This window comes from Primulina eburnea, chromosome 12, assembly GCF_022965805.1.
Source record: "Primulina eburnea isolate SZY01 chromosome 12, ASM2296580v1, whole genome shotgun sequence".
NCBI lineage: Eukaryota > Viridiplantae > Streptophyta > Magnoliopsida > Lamiales > Gesneriaceae > Primulina > Primulina eburnea.
The window spans coordinates 9,095,820-9,112,134 of NC_133112.1; the positions used below are offsets into that span (position 1 = coordinate 9,095,820).

The 16,315-nt window shown below is 34.6% G+C and overlaps 2 protein-coding genes across 5 annotated transcripts; both read right to left on the bottom strand.

Moving 5' to 3' along the window:
• Positions 1-1,720: 1,720 nt before the first annotated feature.
• Positions 1,721-5,489, bottom strand: LOC140807669 (uncharacterized). Its single transcript, XM_073164620.1, has 6 exons — positions 5,187-5,489; positions 3,351-3,459; positions 2,622-2,752; positions 2,435-2,509; positions 2,164-2,310; positions 1,721-2,101 (listed from the first exon to the last, which is right to left on the bottom strand). Exons 1-6 carry the CDS (start codon positions 5,424-5,426, stop codon positions 1,982-1,984), a joined length of 822 nt encoding a protein of 273 aa, XP_073020721.1. The 5' UTR covers positions 5,427-5,489; the 3' UTR covers positions 1,721-1,981.
• A 405-nt stretch (positions 5,490-5,894) lies between these two features.
• LOC140807910 (protein REBELOTE-like) lies at positions 5,895-16,030 on the bottom strand. Of its 4 annotated transcripts, none has more exons than XM_073164867.1 (13): positions 15,875-16,030; positions 15,638-15,781; positions 15,036-15,096; positions 14,430-14,538; positions 14,294-14,342; positions 14,108-14,202; positions 9,119-9,187; positions 8,255-8,755; positions 7,386-7,688; positions 6,877-7,200; positions 6,572-6,778; positions 6,371-6,460; positions 5,898-6,286 (listed from the first exon to the last, which is right to left on the bottom strand). In XM_073164867.1, exons 2-13 carry the CDS (start codon positions 15,741-15,743, stop codon positions 6,206-6,208), a joined length of 1,995 nt encoding a protein of 664 aa, XP_073020968.1. In that variant the 5' UTR covers positions 15,744-15,781; positions 15,875-16,030; the 3' UTR covers positions 5,898-6,205. The 4 variants fall into 4 exon arrangements, with proteins under 4 accessions (XP_073020970.1, XP_073020968.1, XP_073020969.1 ...); XM_073164868.1 differs by having other exon boundaries at positions 5,899-6,272; positions 15,638-15,764; XM_073164866.1 differs by having other exon boundaries at positions 5,899-6,286; positions 15,638-15,764.
• Between the last annotated feature and the right edge of the window lie 285 nt (positions 16,031-16,315).

Here is a 16,315-nt window from a genome sequence, read left to right on the forward strand (position 1 = left end):
TACACACGAGTATTGTTGTATTCTGAGAATCAATTGTAGCTGTCAGAAGCCTGTTTTTGAACATATCAAGTTAAAGAAAATAGTGTTAGGTGTTTCAGTTCATTAGGATTGTGGAACAGAGCTGAAGTGAGTTTGTACAAGTTATTGTACTGATCAAATCTTCTAGTGGAATCTTCCCGGAAACAGAAGAATCAGAGACGTAGAAACTTAGTTTTCGAACTGCCATTAACAACTTATTGTCTTTTATTTACTACTTTTCACTTGAGTTGCCAAGTATATTATTCGTGCTGATAAGTGAACTAAAGCAGATCAAGTTGTTGCCTCTTATATCATACAGCTCAAATTACTCAGTTTAATTAGAATATTGTCTTTAGTTGTTAACACAACTTAAACTTTGTATTATTTGACATAACCTGTATAACACTTAATTTGCTCTTCTAAATTGTTATCTTCAATCCTAACCGAAATATTTGCACTAAATATATATATATATATATATATATATATATATATATATATATATATATATATATAATTTTGCTGAGTTTTTTTCAATTCAAATACGAATGTATACGTATATGTGCATACATGTGTGTACTCATTTGTATAAATATATGTACATTTATATATTTTTGTCACGATAAATAAATATATATCTATTCTATCTATTCTATTTTATTAAAGTTGAGTACATGATAGTAACTACCTAGGAAAAACACTAACTTTTTCTTCCTAACTTTACCCTTATATGATACTAATATTACATTTTTTTTGTTTTTGTGTTAAAATTTCAACACATACTTTTATGTTTATTTTTTTATTTCAACAATTCAAATATCAATTTAGTATTTTCATAATTTGTCAAATTTCACTTTAGTCCATCGATAATGATAAAAAAAACTATACACAAACATCATGTGCGTAAAATAACTAATATATATGTATGTGCACGCGTGTAGAACTAATTCTTTTTATTTAATATCTATTTCATTATTTTCCGTGCTTACAATGTCAAAGATAGGGAACAAAAATCATGACATGACACAGTTCCCAAACCCAAGATTGGGCTAGAGGATTTAAGGGCTAACAAATCAGCATATGAGCACTTCCACTGTGCATTACATTTTATAATTGATTAATTTTAAATATTAAAAATTATCATTAATTAGAGGGGTGATGCGTTTTATCGAGTTGAGAAAAATAAAAATAAAAATAAAAAAACTTTACAAAGATATATTAGAAAAATGAAATTAACATTCAATGACATCATTATAGTTATTAGTATCATATACGACTTTTCCTTGATAAAATAGAAGAAATTAAGTGTAAGGTGTAAAACAAGTTTGACTTTTTATTAAGTGTATTTATAAAAATACTCTTATATTTTTTAAAAAATGTACACTAAATTTTTATTTTAAAGTAAAATTTCATTTTGAAAAAAAAAATCTAAATTATATATTTCGTTACGTGTTAATATTATCCATAATTAACTATGGATATTTTTTTAACCTTAATCGACTAATTTTTAAGAAAATAATCTCCTCAAATACATTTTAATTAGGGGTATGAAATACACTTGAGAAAGTTATTTTCTTAAAAAAATAGTCGATCATAATTATTTTACAAATTTCTTCTAATTTTTTTTATTATACATACAATATATAAGATAATTATATTTCCTTGAGGAAAAAAATTAATTATGGAACTGTTAAATGTTCGATTTTATTCTAAAAAGCCATTTTGAAAATATAATGATTTATATGTACATAACGCAGGTAAGTAGCTAGTGTATTTTTATGAAAGGAGAAAGAACAAAACAGCCAATATCTCTGTAAGATCAATCAAAGAGAAACTTTGATCAACCGTTAGCTAGGCAGAATGCTTCTAACAGAAAAGGTCAAATGCATCAATCGCTTGATTGTTCTTGAAAAAACACAGATAATCACCGAATATGGCATGTTAATGTCCCGAAATGTTTCGCCTACACCGAAGCTGATATGTCTTCTGATCTCTTGTACTCGGGCTTCAGCTCATAAGATCCTTGATTCACTCCCTTGTTATTGTAGACGCACAGAATCTTAAGCATGTCTTTCAGAAATTGCTGTCGACAAGATCAGGACATGAGTTGATTAGCTAAGGTCAAGAAAATAAAAGAGAGCATACCTCAGGCTGATCAGTCTCAAGAATCAGTTGTTTCAGTGTCCAGTTTGGTTGTTTCTCAAAAAGCTTGAACATGATCTTTTCCATCTCTTGGGGATCTCTTCTTGTTCTTTTCGTTTCTGGTCCCTTTGCTGGAATCTTCTTCTTATCCTAACAAACGTTACCTCAAGTTTTATTCATTTCTATGATTAATTATCAGGCAATGCGTTGTGCACAACCAACAACTAAAGAAAATCACTCGATAAGTAAAAGTTAGAAGGTAATGATTAATCACTGCTGTTCCAGATGCCTTAACATCAACCACTCTGAACATCGACCTCATATGCATTCCACTGTCATTATCAATAATCTGCATAAAATTCACGGAAAGAGAATATAAGGGCCAAGTAACACCTCTTATAAAATAAGTAATGAAAGTAAGGTGATAATTAACTCTTCTTGGAAAAAAGGTAAGGAGTTACCTGCACTTGTCTACTTCTATTCATATATTTGGTCATTCGTTCATGGCATAATTTTGCATAGTCTTCGATGTTTTTGTTGTGAGGCTTCATGTCGAATTTCCGGTAGATTTTCCCCTTCATGGAAAGGTTCCCTAAACAATACATATTTTGCCTAGGAATTACAATTAGCTGAAAGTAAGTTCCTAATAAGAATTTTATTTTGGAGAAATAATTATAGTTTCATCATCAACACATATAATCCAACATCTTCATGGATACTAGTTCAAAATGTGATTGATCTTTACTTGTTAGTTTAGTTACAATTGGTGAATAAATTATTGGGATGAAGAATGGCCAATAATATATTTAGAGAATTTGTCCACTGCCAGTTAAGTATTAAACTCTATTTCTACATTCACATGTAGGGCAACAAGGAACAGGATAGAGATTGGCAGCACTCTTTTTGGAGCAACAAATGGCATGTCTCCTAAAATGATCAAGGGTAAAATCTTCAAGAAAACCTTAAAAAGGTGCTCTTATGTGACAATGTTGTGAGAATCATATCTCATGCAACCATTTTATCTTCACAATTGATTCTTTCCAACCAAAGAATTCCTCTATCCGTGGGCTATACAATTTTTTTTTTTATCCATAACGTGACTTGGACTGAAATATTTTGCGTAGTGATCAACTAGAAGAGGGGAAAACAACCAAATTTCTTCATACATTAACAGTGAGATGGTTACTTACCTTCTGGTGACTCAGAAAATACTGCCATAGGAATAACATCTTTGGAAATGTCCATTGAGAAGCACCTGGGCACGTTTTCATATGTAGCACCAGCCAACTCCATTGTAAACTGATCATAACATCAAATATTTCATCAAAAATCAGGGGAAACAATAGTAGTTGATACTCAGAAAAATAACTCTGCCCTTTAACATTAATCTGGAATAGATTACATAGTTTAAGAATTGATTATAAGAACTTAAAGATGTAGTTATTTACATGCAAATTTAGGTAAGGCCAAAAGCATGACCCAAAAAAGACATGTTCAAATGTTACTTTTTTGTGATAAAACAAAAAAAATAGAGAATAAACGAAAGTTAGCTCTATGGGAACAGAAACGTAGGAGCAAAAATTTCACTTCCTAATATGGGAAACAAGGATAAAAGTTTTTCAAACAGTCCGGAAAATACCATTTGTTCTCGAAGTTTCATATCCATTACTAAACGCTAAAGAAAAAGAGTGAGCAGGTCCCAAGAATGGTGAAGAAAAATAAGCTTTTCCATGTATTAACATTCACAAACTTAATAGCTAACAGAAGAATTGAAGTAAAGAATTGAACACGCTAAGAGAAACGACCCTCTGTAATCAGATTTGAGAAACAAGTGCATGTCGCAAATTGAACCAATGAGTTAAATGTAACTGCTGTCGCCATTTATTCAATATATAGTTAACTGTTCGAGTTCAATATGAAGGAGGTGTTGCACAAAAGACAACTCCACTTGTTATTCTTTATCCGTATTCAGTTCACCACTTGGCCCATAGTCCCGTAGCATTGGTTAGATCTATAAATCCACAAAACTATAATTAGTGTCTGATCTTTCACACTTTTATAAATATATATATTAAGCAGTTGAACCCACTAGATCAATTCTTTACATTGAAAGAGGAGGTTTGGGGACGGAAGTGCAGCGGGTGTTGTTTCAATGGGATGATATCCTTAGTAGGAGTGAATGACAGATGGAAGGAACAACATTAAGGATATACGTTTTTTAAGGCAGTGTGGCTATTTTTGTTCTTCTTTTAAACAGACGATTTTAATTCATATTCCCATATGAGAGAGAAATAAACTACAGTATTTACAAAACTCCCAACATGGAGCATAAATTCTAAACCATGATTTACTTTCGTACTAGCATAAAAAAATTGTACCAGAGATGGACAAAATGAACTACCCAATACCCAATACTAGACAAGAAACCAGATTGGCACATAAGCGAGCAATGGATAAAGAGTAAACAAAGCAGAGTACAATATCAGGGGAAAAAACTACAAAATTGTAAATTAGCTTGAACTGTACACTATACCCCCAGTTAAGACTAGAACTTGGAGATCATAAGACACAGAGAGCAGCCTCTAAATCTACTTTAGTTCAAGCCTTGCAAAACAAGCAACTAGTTGAACTTAAAAGTTGCACAACAATGACAAATATTTGACAACCAAATGAGAGTAATACGTTCAAGCTGATTTTTCTAAAAATGAGAAACCGTTTTAAAGACCATAGGAAAGCAAACGAAAATTACAAGGAGTAATGCCTGGGAGAAGAGACTTCCATGAAATCATCCAGAACCAAAGAAAAAAAAAAGCCTTGAAGCTAAATGATGGAGTAGATTAATGACGCATTCAAAATATAAAGTTATAAAGTCACAACTTTCAAAAAGAATCCCAACAAAAATTACATTCAATGCATCCAATTCAAAGAGATAAAGTGATCGATATCCTTTGCATGCAATTTAAAGAAGAAATAATTAACAAGAGAAGAGTAAAAATAGAATAGCAAACAAATTAATGGTAAATTGCCTGGGTGGAGGAGTCATCGTTGGGGAGGAGAGGATCCACGGCGACGATGACTTTGGCGACGGTGGGACATGGCACTGCGGAGGTGAAGGGCTGAGGCGGGTGGTGGTGGCGTTGCATGGCACGTGCGACAACGGGAGGGCATTTCATCAGCCACACGTGTCTGTCCGCCTTACCAGTATCTAAATGGCTACTGCTATTCTTCGTCATCGTGGCGGCCTCATTGTTCGCTCTCTCCGCCATCGAATATCTCTCCCTCTTCTATATCAAATTAATTTACCTTCTCCCACCCAATGTTATTTTATGTTCATATTTAATGAGTACGTTCAAAATGACGAATCATATCAAAATTGTATTATATATTTATATATAATATTTATAGCGTGAAATGTCAATTTTTTTTATGATAAAAATTTGTATCAGATGGTTTTACGAGTCGTATTTTATGAGACGGATCTCTTATTTGAGTCATCTATGAAAAAATATTATTTTTTATGCTAAATGTATTTTTTATTATGAATATCGATATTGTTGACTCGTCTCACAGATAAAAATTCGTGAAACCCTACTATTTTTTTATTGAACATGATGAAACGTAACAAATTATATATTTATTAGATGAGACGAATACGACTCTCAAAATAATTATGAATTCGGTACGAGTTATTGTTCTATTCACCAATAGGACTCGATTGTCTCAACTGATAAGTTTGCAAGATAACGATGAATCTTTAACTAGCTAGCCAGTGATGCTTAGACTTACTTAAGCTCCATACAAACGATGAAAATTATAATCAAAACTTTCGTATGTATGTTTTTATAATTCACATCCATTGCACTTCCCTGCCCAAACTAAAAAATAAAAATATATAATTATTATGTTGAATCCACGAATCTCTAAATCCATATCAAAACTTGTATGCACCCGCCTCTGCTGCTGGATTATGTCCCCACTGAAACAATTTGAGATCCTCAAAGAACACAGATTACAGTTAGAAGTGGCTTCATCTCACTGTCCTCTTTTACACCCTTTCAGCGGCCTTCTCCTGGAGGCTTTTGTGATAATTGGTAAAAGAATAATTGTTGAGGCTGGACTTTTCAAGCTGGACATTTTTAGTAAGATGTTAGTTCGAATCATGCTCATTCACTTGCAGAGGTACTGACAGACGAATTCATAATGCCCAAACCTGAAGGAAAGAGTCTACGGATTGCTGATCGTGCGGAGAGAAAGACACCTCGTCTCTTTTTCTTTGCACAAAGTTCACATTCTGCTCCACCTGCAGATCCAAAACAAGCATTCATGCTTATGGACATTCTGTGTATTAACTTATGATATAGGATCATGAACAGTTGTATTTAACATACAGGCGCAACTAAGAATTAAGTACCTTGTCCATCAAATGCTTTACCAAACGACGTAAACTCTCAGAAGTCGTGGTCTCAATAAACTTGCGCATACAGATCAGTGGAATACAAGCTAGGTCAGGGAAGGAAATATGGGAGCTCCATTGAGAAAAATGCAGTGAGAGCTGTTCAATGGCTGAGCGTACACTTTCCTCTTGGAAATGCTTTGATTTTAGGGAGTGCTTGGGCAACTGTAGAGATTAATTCTCAATTAACATCATGAAGGTTCTGAATTAGAAAAGGAATCAGTAAAGTATTTTCATGCGATATAGTAGGTATATCCCCTAACCTTCAGGACCGATGCAATATTGAAGTTATTTTGAGCTTTTCTATTTTCCTTGACAACCTTGTATTCCAAAATATCCAACACCAGTGAAGCAAGTGGAATAAATTTACCATTGGAACTGGAGAGACAATTAAGCCACTCAAGGCACTTAAGCCTCAAAGGGAAATATCTCGGACCAGGAAACATGAGAGCCAAGGCATATATAAGTTGAATGGTCATAAAGAATGAAGACTGGAGATCATGGTCACATATGTTGGTTGATATGAACCTAACCCACAGATCAATGCAATTAATATATTCCCAACTGCAAATCGTTTTAACAGCTTCCTGTCTTGCAAGAAAATGAATACAAACAAGTAACAAAACTTAATAAAAACAAACAAATAGCAGAAAGGAACAAGAGTGGTAATTCCATCAATAAGTGTAACTGTCACTGTGTAAGCCGAATTTTTGCAGAACAAGAAAAAAGATTCATAATCATTATACTAAACTTAGCGATATCAGACTTATACCTTCGTCTTTGTTTGCAACCCGTGTTGCATTAGTTTTGCAAGTTGACTAATAGAAGCAGCAGCTTTAACAGATGATTTTTGCACATCCAGGGAACACAAATCAACTATTGAATCTCTTAAAAACTGCATATGTTTGATATCGGTAATTTCTGTAACTCTAGACCGAGAAATAAAAGCTATCATAGTTTTTGACAAGCAGGTGGTAAAATAAATGGAACTAAACATGGCAGCAGCATCTCGTATGATGAGCAAGGAAGCTGTTGACAGAAATCCTCCACTTGTTGCCCACAATTGCACGGTTACCTGTTTTAAATTGGAATTGCCAGAATCAGATGAGTAAAAATAATGAAAAAACTATAAAATTCTATATAAAAGCATTATTTTTAATATTATTTGATTGAATTCCAAAAAGGAACGTCCAGACCCATGTCAAGTTTATGCTAACTATATATCCAGGTACTCCATCCAGGTGCGTGCACAAGCACGTTAACATCCATAACTAGAATGTGCCTACGGACTCGGGAACTTATAACAATCGACACCAAAAAAATTATAGCTTCACACTCACATTTAGGCTATGCCCATCGAATTTCATAACAGAATCACAACTAAATCCTAACTGCCAGATACATTGATTACATCACCAAATTAACTTGCACCTTTTTCTAAAAAAAGCTAACAGACGGCATCTATACCAAGTGGGATTCTCCTTGAACAGATATAAACCTCAATACCGCTCATCTGTGGCTCACCCAAAAAGGGAAATTACAAAAGTACAATGATAGCATAATCCATGAGCATGCAAAAAGTAATCAAGCATGACAAATAATAAATAATCAAAATTACATCGTAGGTTTCAAATAAAATACCTTCATGAGCCTTTGTACCAGTGATGGGAAAGCAGCAAAAAATATTAGAGAAGATCTGAACCTTGTCAAAGCAAAAGCCAAAATGTCTCTGTCAGTAACCTGATCCAACAGAAACAATGTACTTCTCATATATGACTTAATAAGTGGTTTCAAGCTTTCACGTTTTGAAACTTTTTTCAGTTCCAATATTTTCTCTTTCATGAGATTTGAAGATGATAACTGCAACAACTCTCGAAATGTGTCATCTGCATTCGAAAGTGTGAAAACCAGAATGTTGCAGAAGGTTTCGCTGTTGTCAATCCTATGGCCAATTGATCCAGCGCCATAGCGGCACGCTGTGCGATAAGCATTCAGCAGACTAATGAATGCAGATTGGTTACGGTTTTCTTTAATCATTTGAAACCATGTATTAACAATACTATTTGTCAAGAGTTTCCCCTTCTCCGCGACCACTCCACCTTCATCCAATTCTCCTTCATCGCTTCTATCTTCATCTGAGTACTATAGAAAAGAACAGAAAGATAAGTATAAAGTACGAAAAATTGTCAATAGAAGGAACCAGTCATTATCAAGTAACTTCAAAAACAATTTCTCGTACATATCCAGGTAATTATCTAATAACCTAACTAATAATGTGAAACTACATTTTGCAGTCTGGATATTGGCAAGAACGAATATGCAATATAAAATCCCAAAATAAACATAACTTGTAGAGAAATAATTGTCTGATTAAAGAAGGCGTCAGCATTATTGTAAAAATAAATAAAAAAACAGCATATTATTCCAAACATGATATTTAAATAAGCCATTCAACAGGAAAGAAAATAGTGGGGGAGTTAATTAAAAGACAGTAAAACATCTCACCAGATCTCCATTTGGGAATTCTTCATTCCGGCTGTCGTAGGTTTTTAAGAACTTACTAAATTCAGGATCCTGAAATGCTCAAACAAAGGAGCTTCAACAAATAAAATACTGTATACATGTAATAAATTTATGAAAGATCAAGAATTTAAGTAGTAAAACAGAATAAATGAGTGGACACCCAAAAGGAGAGAAATCCAAAAGAGATATCGCAATCTTAAAGAAATATAAAAGTTAAGATAGAATGAACTAATATTGAAGTGCACATAAGAAGCATACAAAGTGTGCGCATGTCTGTAGATGATTAGTTTAGAACCATGGAAATTAATTTTCACACAGAGGTTGGCGATAGAAAATCTTCAACCAAGTAGTAAATCCAAAGGATGCTATGCTGCATGAATAAATCAAAGGAAATGCAATAATGAATAGCTGTAATGAGCAGTGTAAGCGGATATATATATATATATATAGAATCCATTTAATAGACGGAAAAAACAAACAAAGAGAAGTGTAATTATTATTATTCAATGAAGATAAGAACATATATATATGTAAAGTGACAATTCAAAGTCATAGATATACAGATAGATATAGATATATATAGATAATTAAGATAAGGAGATACATGTAAATTCACAATCCAAAGTCATATATTTATAGTAGTACAGAATAGATATATATATATATACATATATATATATATTTATATTTATATATAGAATAGATTTTTCTTCAATTTGTTTTAGAATCGATTAATGGAAAGGAAAAAAACAATCAAACAAAATATGGAGTACAAAAACCCTGCTCAAATCAACAACATATATATCTCCAATCCGTCAATTAATCTGAAATCGAGAAGTTTTTAAAGTATACATACTTCCCAATCCAAATAAATGCCCTAATCTTAATCTCGTCTTAACATTCTTCAACTGATTCTTCTAAATGTCAAAATTTTTATATCTGTCGTAGTTCGCGTCCAAGGTCTGCAGCAAATAGTTTGTGTGAAGATCTTGGAGCTACCCAAACCGAACTCATCTCCTACAAAGCTCTAAATCAAAGACACCTCGTGAAAGAACGATGAATAAGCAGATGATCTTGATTCTCCACCTCTTTCCGCTGCAGCACGCATCAATTCAGACAGAGCACACGAAGGTCATCTCTTTTGCATCAAGTTGACAGCTTACCTAGCACCGCGGTCGACGATAAGACTTGAAGTTGGTGGGATCGAAACTTTCCAGATGACATGAAAGAGAGAAAAAACCGTTGATCAGAAAGAAAGATTTGAATAAGAATGCCCCTGAATGATCCCCGTCCCAAACCCTTATATCATCGACATCCTCAATTAATCAGACCCTCCCTAAAGATCCTAACAAAAAGCTCAACTCATTCACTTCCTCATCCCCCAGCTCCCTCTGCAAATGCAAGACCCAAGATAAAGAAGAAGAGGAAGAATCATGCCACTAGATAAAATGATAAATGGGCTTATTATGATCCGATGATAACTGAAATAAAATAAAATAAAGATCCTTAACCGAATTAGATTTGTATTGAAACTGGGAAGTCTCCAATTAGATTATCCGTAACCGAAACCAATCTAAGGTCTCATTTTACCGAAACACCCCTTGATCTAGCTCTATCAGGTAGTAATATACATTCGACAAACAAAGACTTCCACAGACTTCCAATAAATCTCATATCCACTGACTCTCTCTTAATTTCTTGAAGAACAACATTATATGGCCTTTCCTTACGCAAAACTGCTCTAACTAATCCCTACTAATCCCTACGACTACCTAAGCCTCTTCCCCTAATATTACAAGAACAAATCTTCATTTAACAACTGCAGAGCCCCTATGAAACGATATTTTCTCATAATTGATCCCAAAGGTCAACCACTTTAACTCCCTGGATTTGTTCAATCTCGACGTACTCCCTACTACTTTCACCAATCATGTAAAACACATTGTCGTTCCCTCTACATTCCCTTAAAACATCCTCTCCTACTCATCCTCAGAATGACTATCCAATAACTTACCTGGCTTTTCACCAAGTAGTGGTTGCACAACCTCTCCCTTAGATAGACCCAAAACAGAAAACGATGAATGAAATAAAGAGTTACGATAAAATGATTGTTTTAGAGGTCAATTCTGAATAGAAAGAAGGACCTCTCCCACTTTAGGATCTGAAAAATCCTTGGTACGCAGCATGCGAAATTGCTTAGAACTCGGAGAAAATGCAAAAAGACCTCATATGACTTCCATACCCGAACAAGCAGGCATAGAGATATTTGAGCTAACAAGGCTGCCAAACACGAATGATTTTGAACCTTCTCCAAAACTATCTTCGATCAAATCATTGTGCATTGGATCCTCGAAGTCCTTATGACCTCCAACGCCCAACGTCCGATCCTCCAACCTCAATGGATCTCCCCTTGATAAGTTATCCGCGAATGAGTTGTCCTTACCACTTGTTGTACGAGACTTTCTTCTATAGTATACACTCTCAAAATTATGCACTGAAGTGACACCTATCTCACCACCCCGCAGCTAGGCAATTATGCACCTCCAACATTTGACTTGTTTATATTTTGAATAGAAATTCTTCTGAAATCACCAACTTTTTTAGGAATAATCCTCACGAGAATCTTGATACATCTGCCTCCTAGCAACGGTTCTGGCCCAAAACACTTGCTTGCCGAACTTGCCACATTTTCTTTAAGATTGTCCCACTCTTGATTTTCACTAACAAACAAGTCGACTCCTCTGATATTGTGAGTATGGCTAAAATCCCAAGCATCATTAAGATTCTTAGAGATAGCCCTCTCTTCGCTCACACAAACCCCAGGTACAATTGTTGTCTCCACGACTACTTCCTCGATCTTTGGCTCCTTGTCTACTACTTCCTCGATCTTTGGCTCTTGCACAGTTACCTTATTTGAACATGTAGATGATCTTGATCCACTGTATTCCTCAAAAACACCTTCCATTTTCCCCCACCCAACCATCATTCTCGCTCTGTCAATCACCACCTGAGCGTATGATTGTCGTTAGAAGATTTCGTACGCTGCCATATTAACAAAGTCCACTACTCGAACCTCCAAAAGACCAAATTGTGATTGGACCTGAAACAAACTAGTAAAAAAATCGCCTTCATGTCCTACCACCTTGATTTCACCGCAGATAAATCCTTAAGCATAGCTGTGTCTTGCTAAATTCCAACAGACCTCCTCAAGAATCCCCGATAATCTTAAGCAAATCTGTTGACCACATGTTCCACGGAAGTCCGAAAATCATAATACAACTATCACGACACTCATACACTGCCTCCTTTTTGTATATCTCCTGACTCGCCGTTCAAATGACAAAGTAACTCTCTTTTCAAAAAAGCATCTCCTCATCCTCAAATAAAATGTAGAATCATCTTCATTGTTCGGCCACCACACTGCTTTATTGGCTTGAAATGAATTTTTTTTCAATGCGCCGCTTGACCGCCTTACAAATAACAAACCGAATCAAGTTCCAAGAAATGTTGACTTCCTCCCAAGTGATAATAAGTGCTTCACCTTATCTTTGCAATTAAAAAGTTTAACCTCTTCTCAACAAATGGTAGACGTTGGCTTATTCCGTGCATGGTCATCTTTCTGGAATGCATCATTATATCGCTCTCGACCTACACGCAGATGAACCGGTACCTTTTTTCCTACGCATGACTTTGGACAGATGATTAGCCAAGCACTTCCAATCCCTCATAGCAATACCACTCTGTAGTATGATGCGCCGCCTCTTATCTTGTTGAATGAATTTTAACACTTCCAAAAAGCTACCTCTGTTATTAACAAACCTTTGAATAGAAAACAACATTGTTGCCCCTGAATCGGTTAAAATCCAGACATGATTTAGAATTATTGATTTAATCCCAAAGCTTCAAACACAATCATTGGGTACAACCAAAATCTATTTCCAACAAATAACTCTGCATTTCTAGATCATTCTGTAAATCTGTACTCTTTCGACGCTAGTCAGGGGTAGAAAGGAGACACATTTTCGAAAAGAAGATGAAGACAAATAAACGAACGACGAAGAGGGGCAGAGTCGGAAAGGGCAGGTGGAGGTGGGCTAAGATCGAAAAGGGTAGTTGGTGGTCCAAGTCTTTTTTAGTCTCCCTCTTCGTCTATTAATACGGGTACTAGTCATGGTCCCGCATCTCCTAACTGGAGCCTCTATTAGTCCTCTTTTTATGTGTACATGCCATATCAAGTTGTTTTTTAGGCGTACTTTACGATCACAGAATAACATATGCATTTCTCCACTTTCGACCCTCCTACATGTATTCTATGCGATAAATATCAATCAATACCCCCATCTTTATGTAAAAATGATCCTAGATACTTCACTCGCCAGCAATTCGACATCTCTTATTTTAACTATTGGCTCACTGCTTCTAGTATTGCTAACCTTAAATTCAATGTAATCTGTCTTTGCTATGCTAAGTCTAAAACCTTTATCTTCCAACGTTTCTCGCCAAGTTTCAAGTTTGGAGTTTACTCTTCACGAACCTCATCTACCAAGACAATGACATCTGCAAACAAAATGCACCAAGGCACCATGTCATGAATATGTCTGCGAGTTCATCTATGACAAGTGAAAAAAGATAAACTTAAAGTTGATTCTTGATGTAGCCCTATCTTTATACATTCTCCCTTGTCAGGAAATTTCCAGTAGCAGTTTAGTCTTCCCCAATCCCCATGCACGGTGTAATCATATCGCGGCTTTGCTAGATTGTCAAAAACCAATAGAGAGAGGAAGGTAGATACTTGTATCATTAAGTTTTGACTAAATTATCTAATTTCCTCCTAAACTTTGAATATCTAGATTCTAGCATGCCAGCATGTACATGATCATACTAGGAAAGAACATCAATCATCAAGTTTCACCATACGAAGGACTTGTAATTGCTCATATAATTTTGAATCAACAAATCATAAAGAGTCACCTTCTTTTTCAATCTATCCAGCTTTTTCTTCAAAATGGCCACATCGGCAAACAAATTTTGGTTCCGAGCCGAAGAGGTACTAGTAGTTGTCTCATCTGCACACACGACTCATGGTAACAAGCAGATATTTTGATTGGGAAATAGAAAGATTTAAGTAGAACTAAGAAAATCTATGGGAGAACTGACCAAGGTTTTCCTCAGTCCCATTTTCTTCAACATTCGAACAGCCCGAGTCCTAAATACAAGAGTACACAATCAACGGTAGGCAAATAGATCATAGTCATGCAAAGTGAATGACATCGAAGGATAGTAAGTCTGAAACCTCGAAAAGATAACCATCACTATCTGATTCATTTACGATGTCACTGTTGTCATTTTCAGCGAACATTGCATCAAGAGAAATATGTTCGGTAACTCTGGATTCAGTGCCCCTGAGAACAAATTTAAAGATTAATAGTATAAAATCATAGTGGCGTGATTCTCCAAAGGATCATATAGCATTTCCAAGAACATAAGGAAGACCATATAGATATAGAGCACACATATCATTGATGGTGAGCCAATCAGAGGAAAGTAGAACATATGCATTGGCAGGATCCACAGCCTACCAATCACTCCACCCACTAGGTCTAGTGCATATAAAATATTTGTGCACCAGGAAGAAGTATTGTGACAGAGCATTGATTGTGAAGTTGAAAATGCATGAACTATCTCATACTATGAATGTTATTTCATGCTAACAGTTTAAAGACTGGTAACTCTGAAATTCTGAAGCCTGAACTTAAAATTACTTCTTGATTTAAAAATCATCTGATTGAGGTCGCTCTTTTGCACTATAACCTTATATTATAATATGAATACTTTGGTAACAGAACAGAACATCAAAAGCTACAACATGAGACAAAAACATCCAATTCATCTTTATTACCTTTCATTTGAAGGCTCCACCAGACTAACCAATTTTTCCTTCTTGTCATTCGAAACACCTTCTGCAGAACAAGTAAAGCACAAAATTATGTTGACTGTACAAATAGTTATCTTTTCTTGGTCAATTTCAGAAGCATGAGAGCTATCACACATAATAAAGCTTTGCAAATCCCAGAATTTCATGTTTTCCAATAATCATCATTTCATGAGTTCAGAAATATCAGCGTAAAAAATAAAAGAAGGAAATAAAGAAAGAAAAGAAACAAAAACCAATAGAGGCTTTTGCTAAAAAAACACAAACACGTAAATTAGAGGAATATGTAATCACATTAATTATGCGCACCAAAAAGAATAAAAATGGACCACTTTCAGACTTCATAATACAGGAGTAGGAACCAAACAACGTTAACAGTAAAAAACAATGAGTGGAAAATACACATGCCAGTAAAAAATAAAGATCCAATAAGCATATTTTTTTTTGGAAAAAAAAAAAAGAAACATACAAAAAAACAGAGCTTGAAGGAAATGTCATTTTAATGAGGGTCCATTGATGATATATAAATCACATAAATATATACAAAGAGAGGGACAGATTGAGAGTACTGGACGATTTCTTCTTGAATAAAGCCTTAGTTTTTCGTCTCTGTTTCAGCACGGACTGAAGATTCTTCTTCGCAAATTTCCTCGCTTTTTTCCCAAGCTTCCCCATTTTTCTTTATCCTTGGACTCACTGACAGCAATCAGAATCTAGTAAAATGAGATTGGGGAAGGGAAAAATGAAAATATTCAACAGACAAGTTCAATTGAATTTATTTCCCCAAAAACAAAAAAATTCACCACCTCCGATAGATAGATTGAATTCCGGACGCTGGCTTCACTTCCAACAGAAAGCTGCGGTATTCACGAATTGTGGTCCTGGAACTGAATCCTAACGTATCACAGAAAGAGGTCGTGACTAGGGTTTAACAGGGGTTTTTAATTCAACCCGAATCTTACTCGCCCCAATGGCAATTTGGTTAGACAGATTTTTAATTGATCCAATTTAGAATTTTTTTTTTTTTTTGCAAAATATTATTTTTTCTTTATTTATTAATTCTAATCTCTCAGAAATAAGAAAGTTCTTACTCAAATTAATTATTAAAAAATATATAATATTTAATTAGTTTATTATTTTTTTTCACAAAATATTATTTTTCTTTATTTATTAATTCTAATCTCCAAGAAATTAGACAGTTCTTACTCAAATTAATTATTAAAAAAATATAATATTTAATTAGTTCA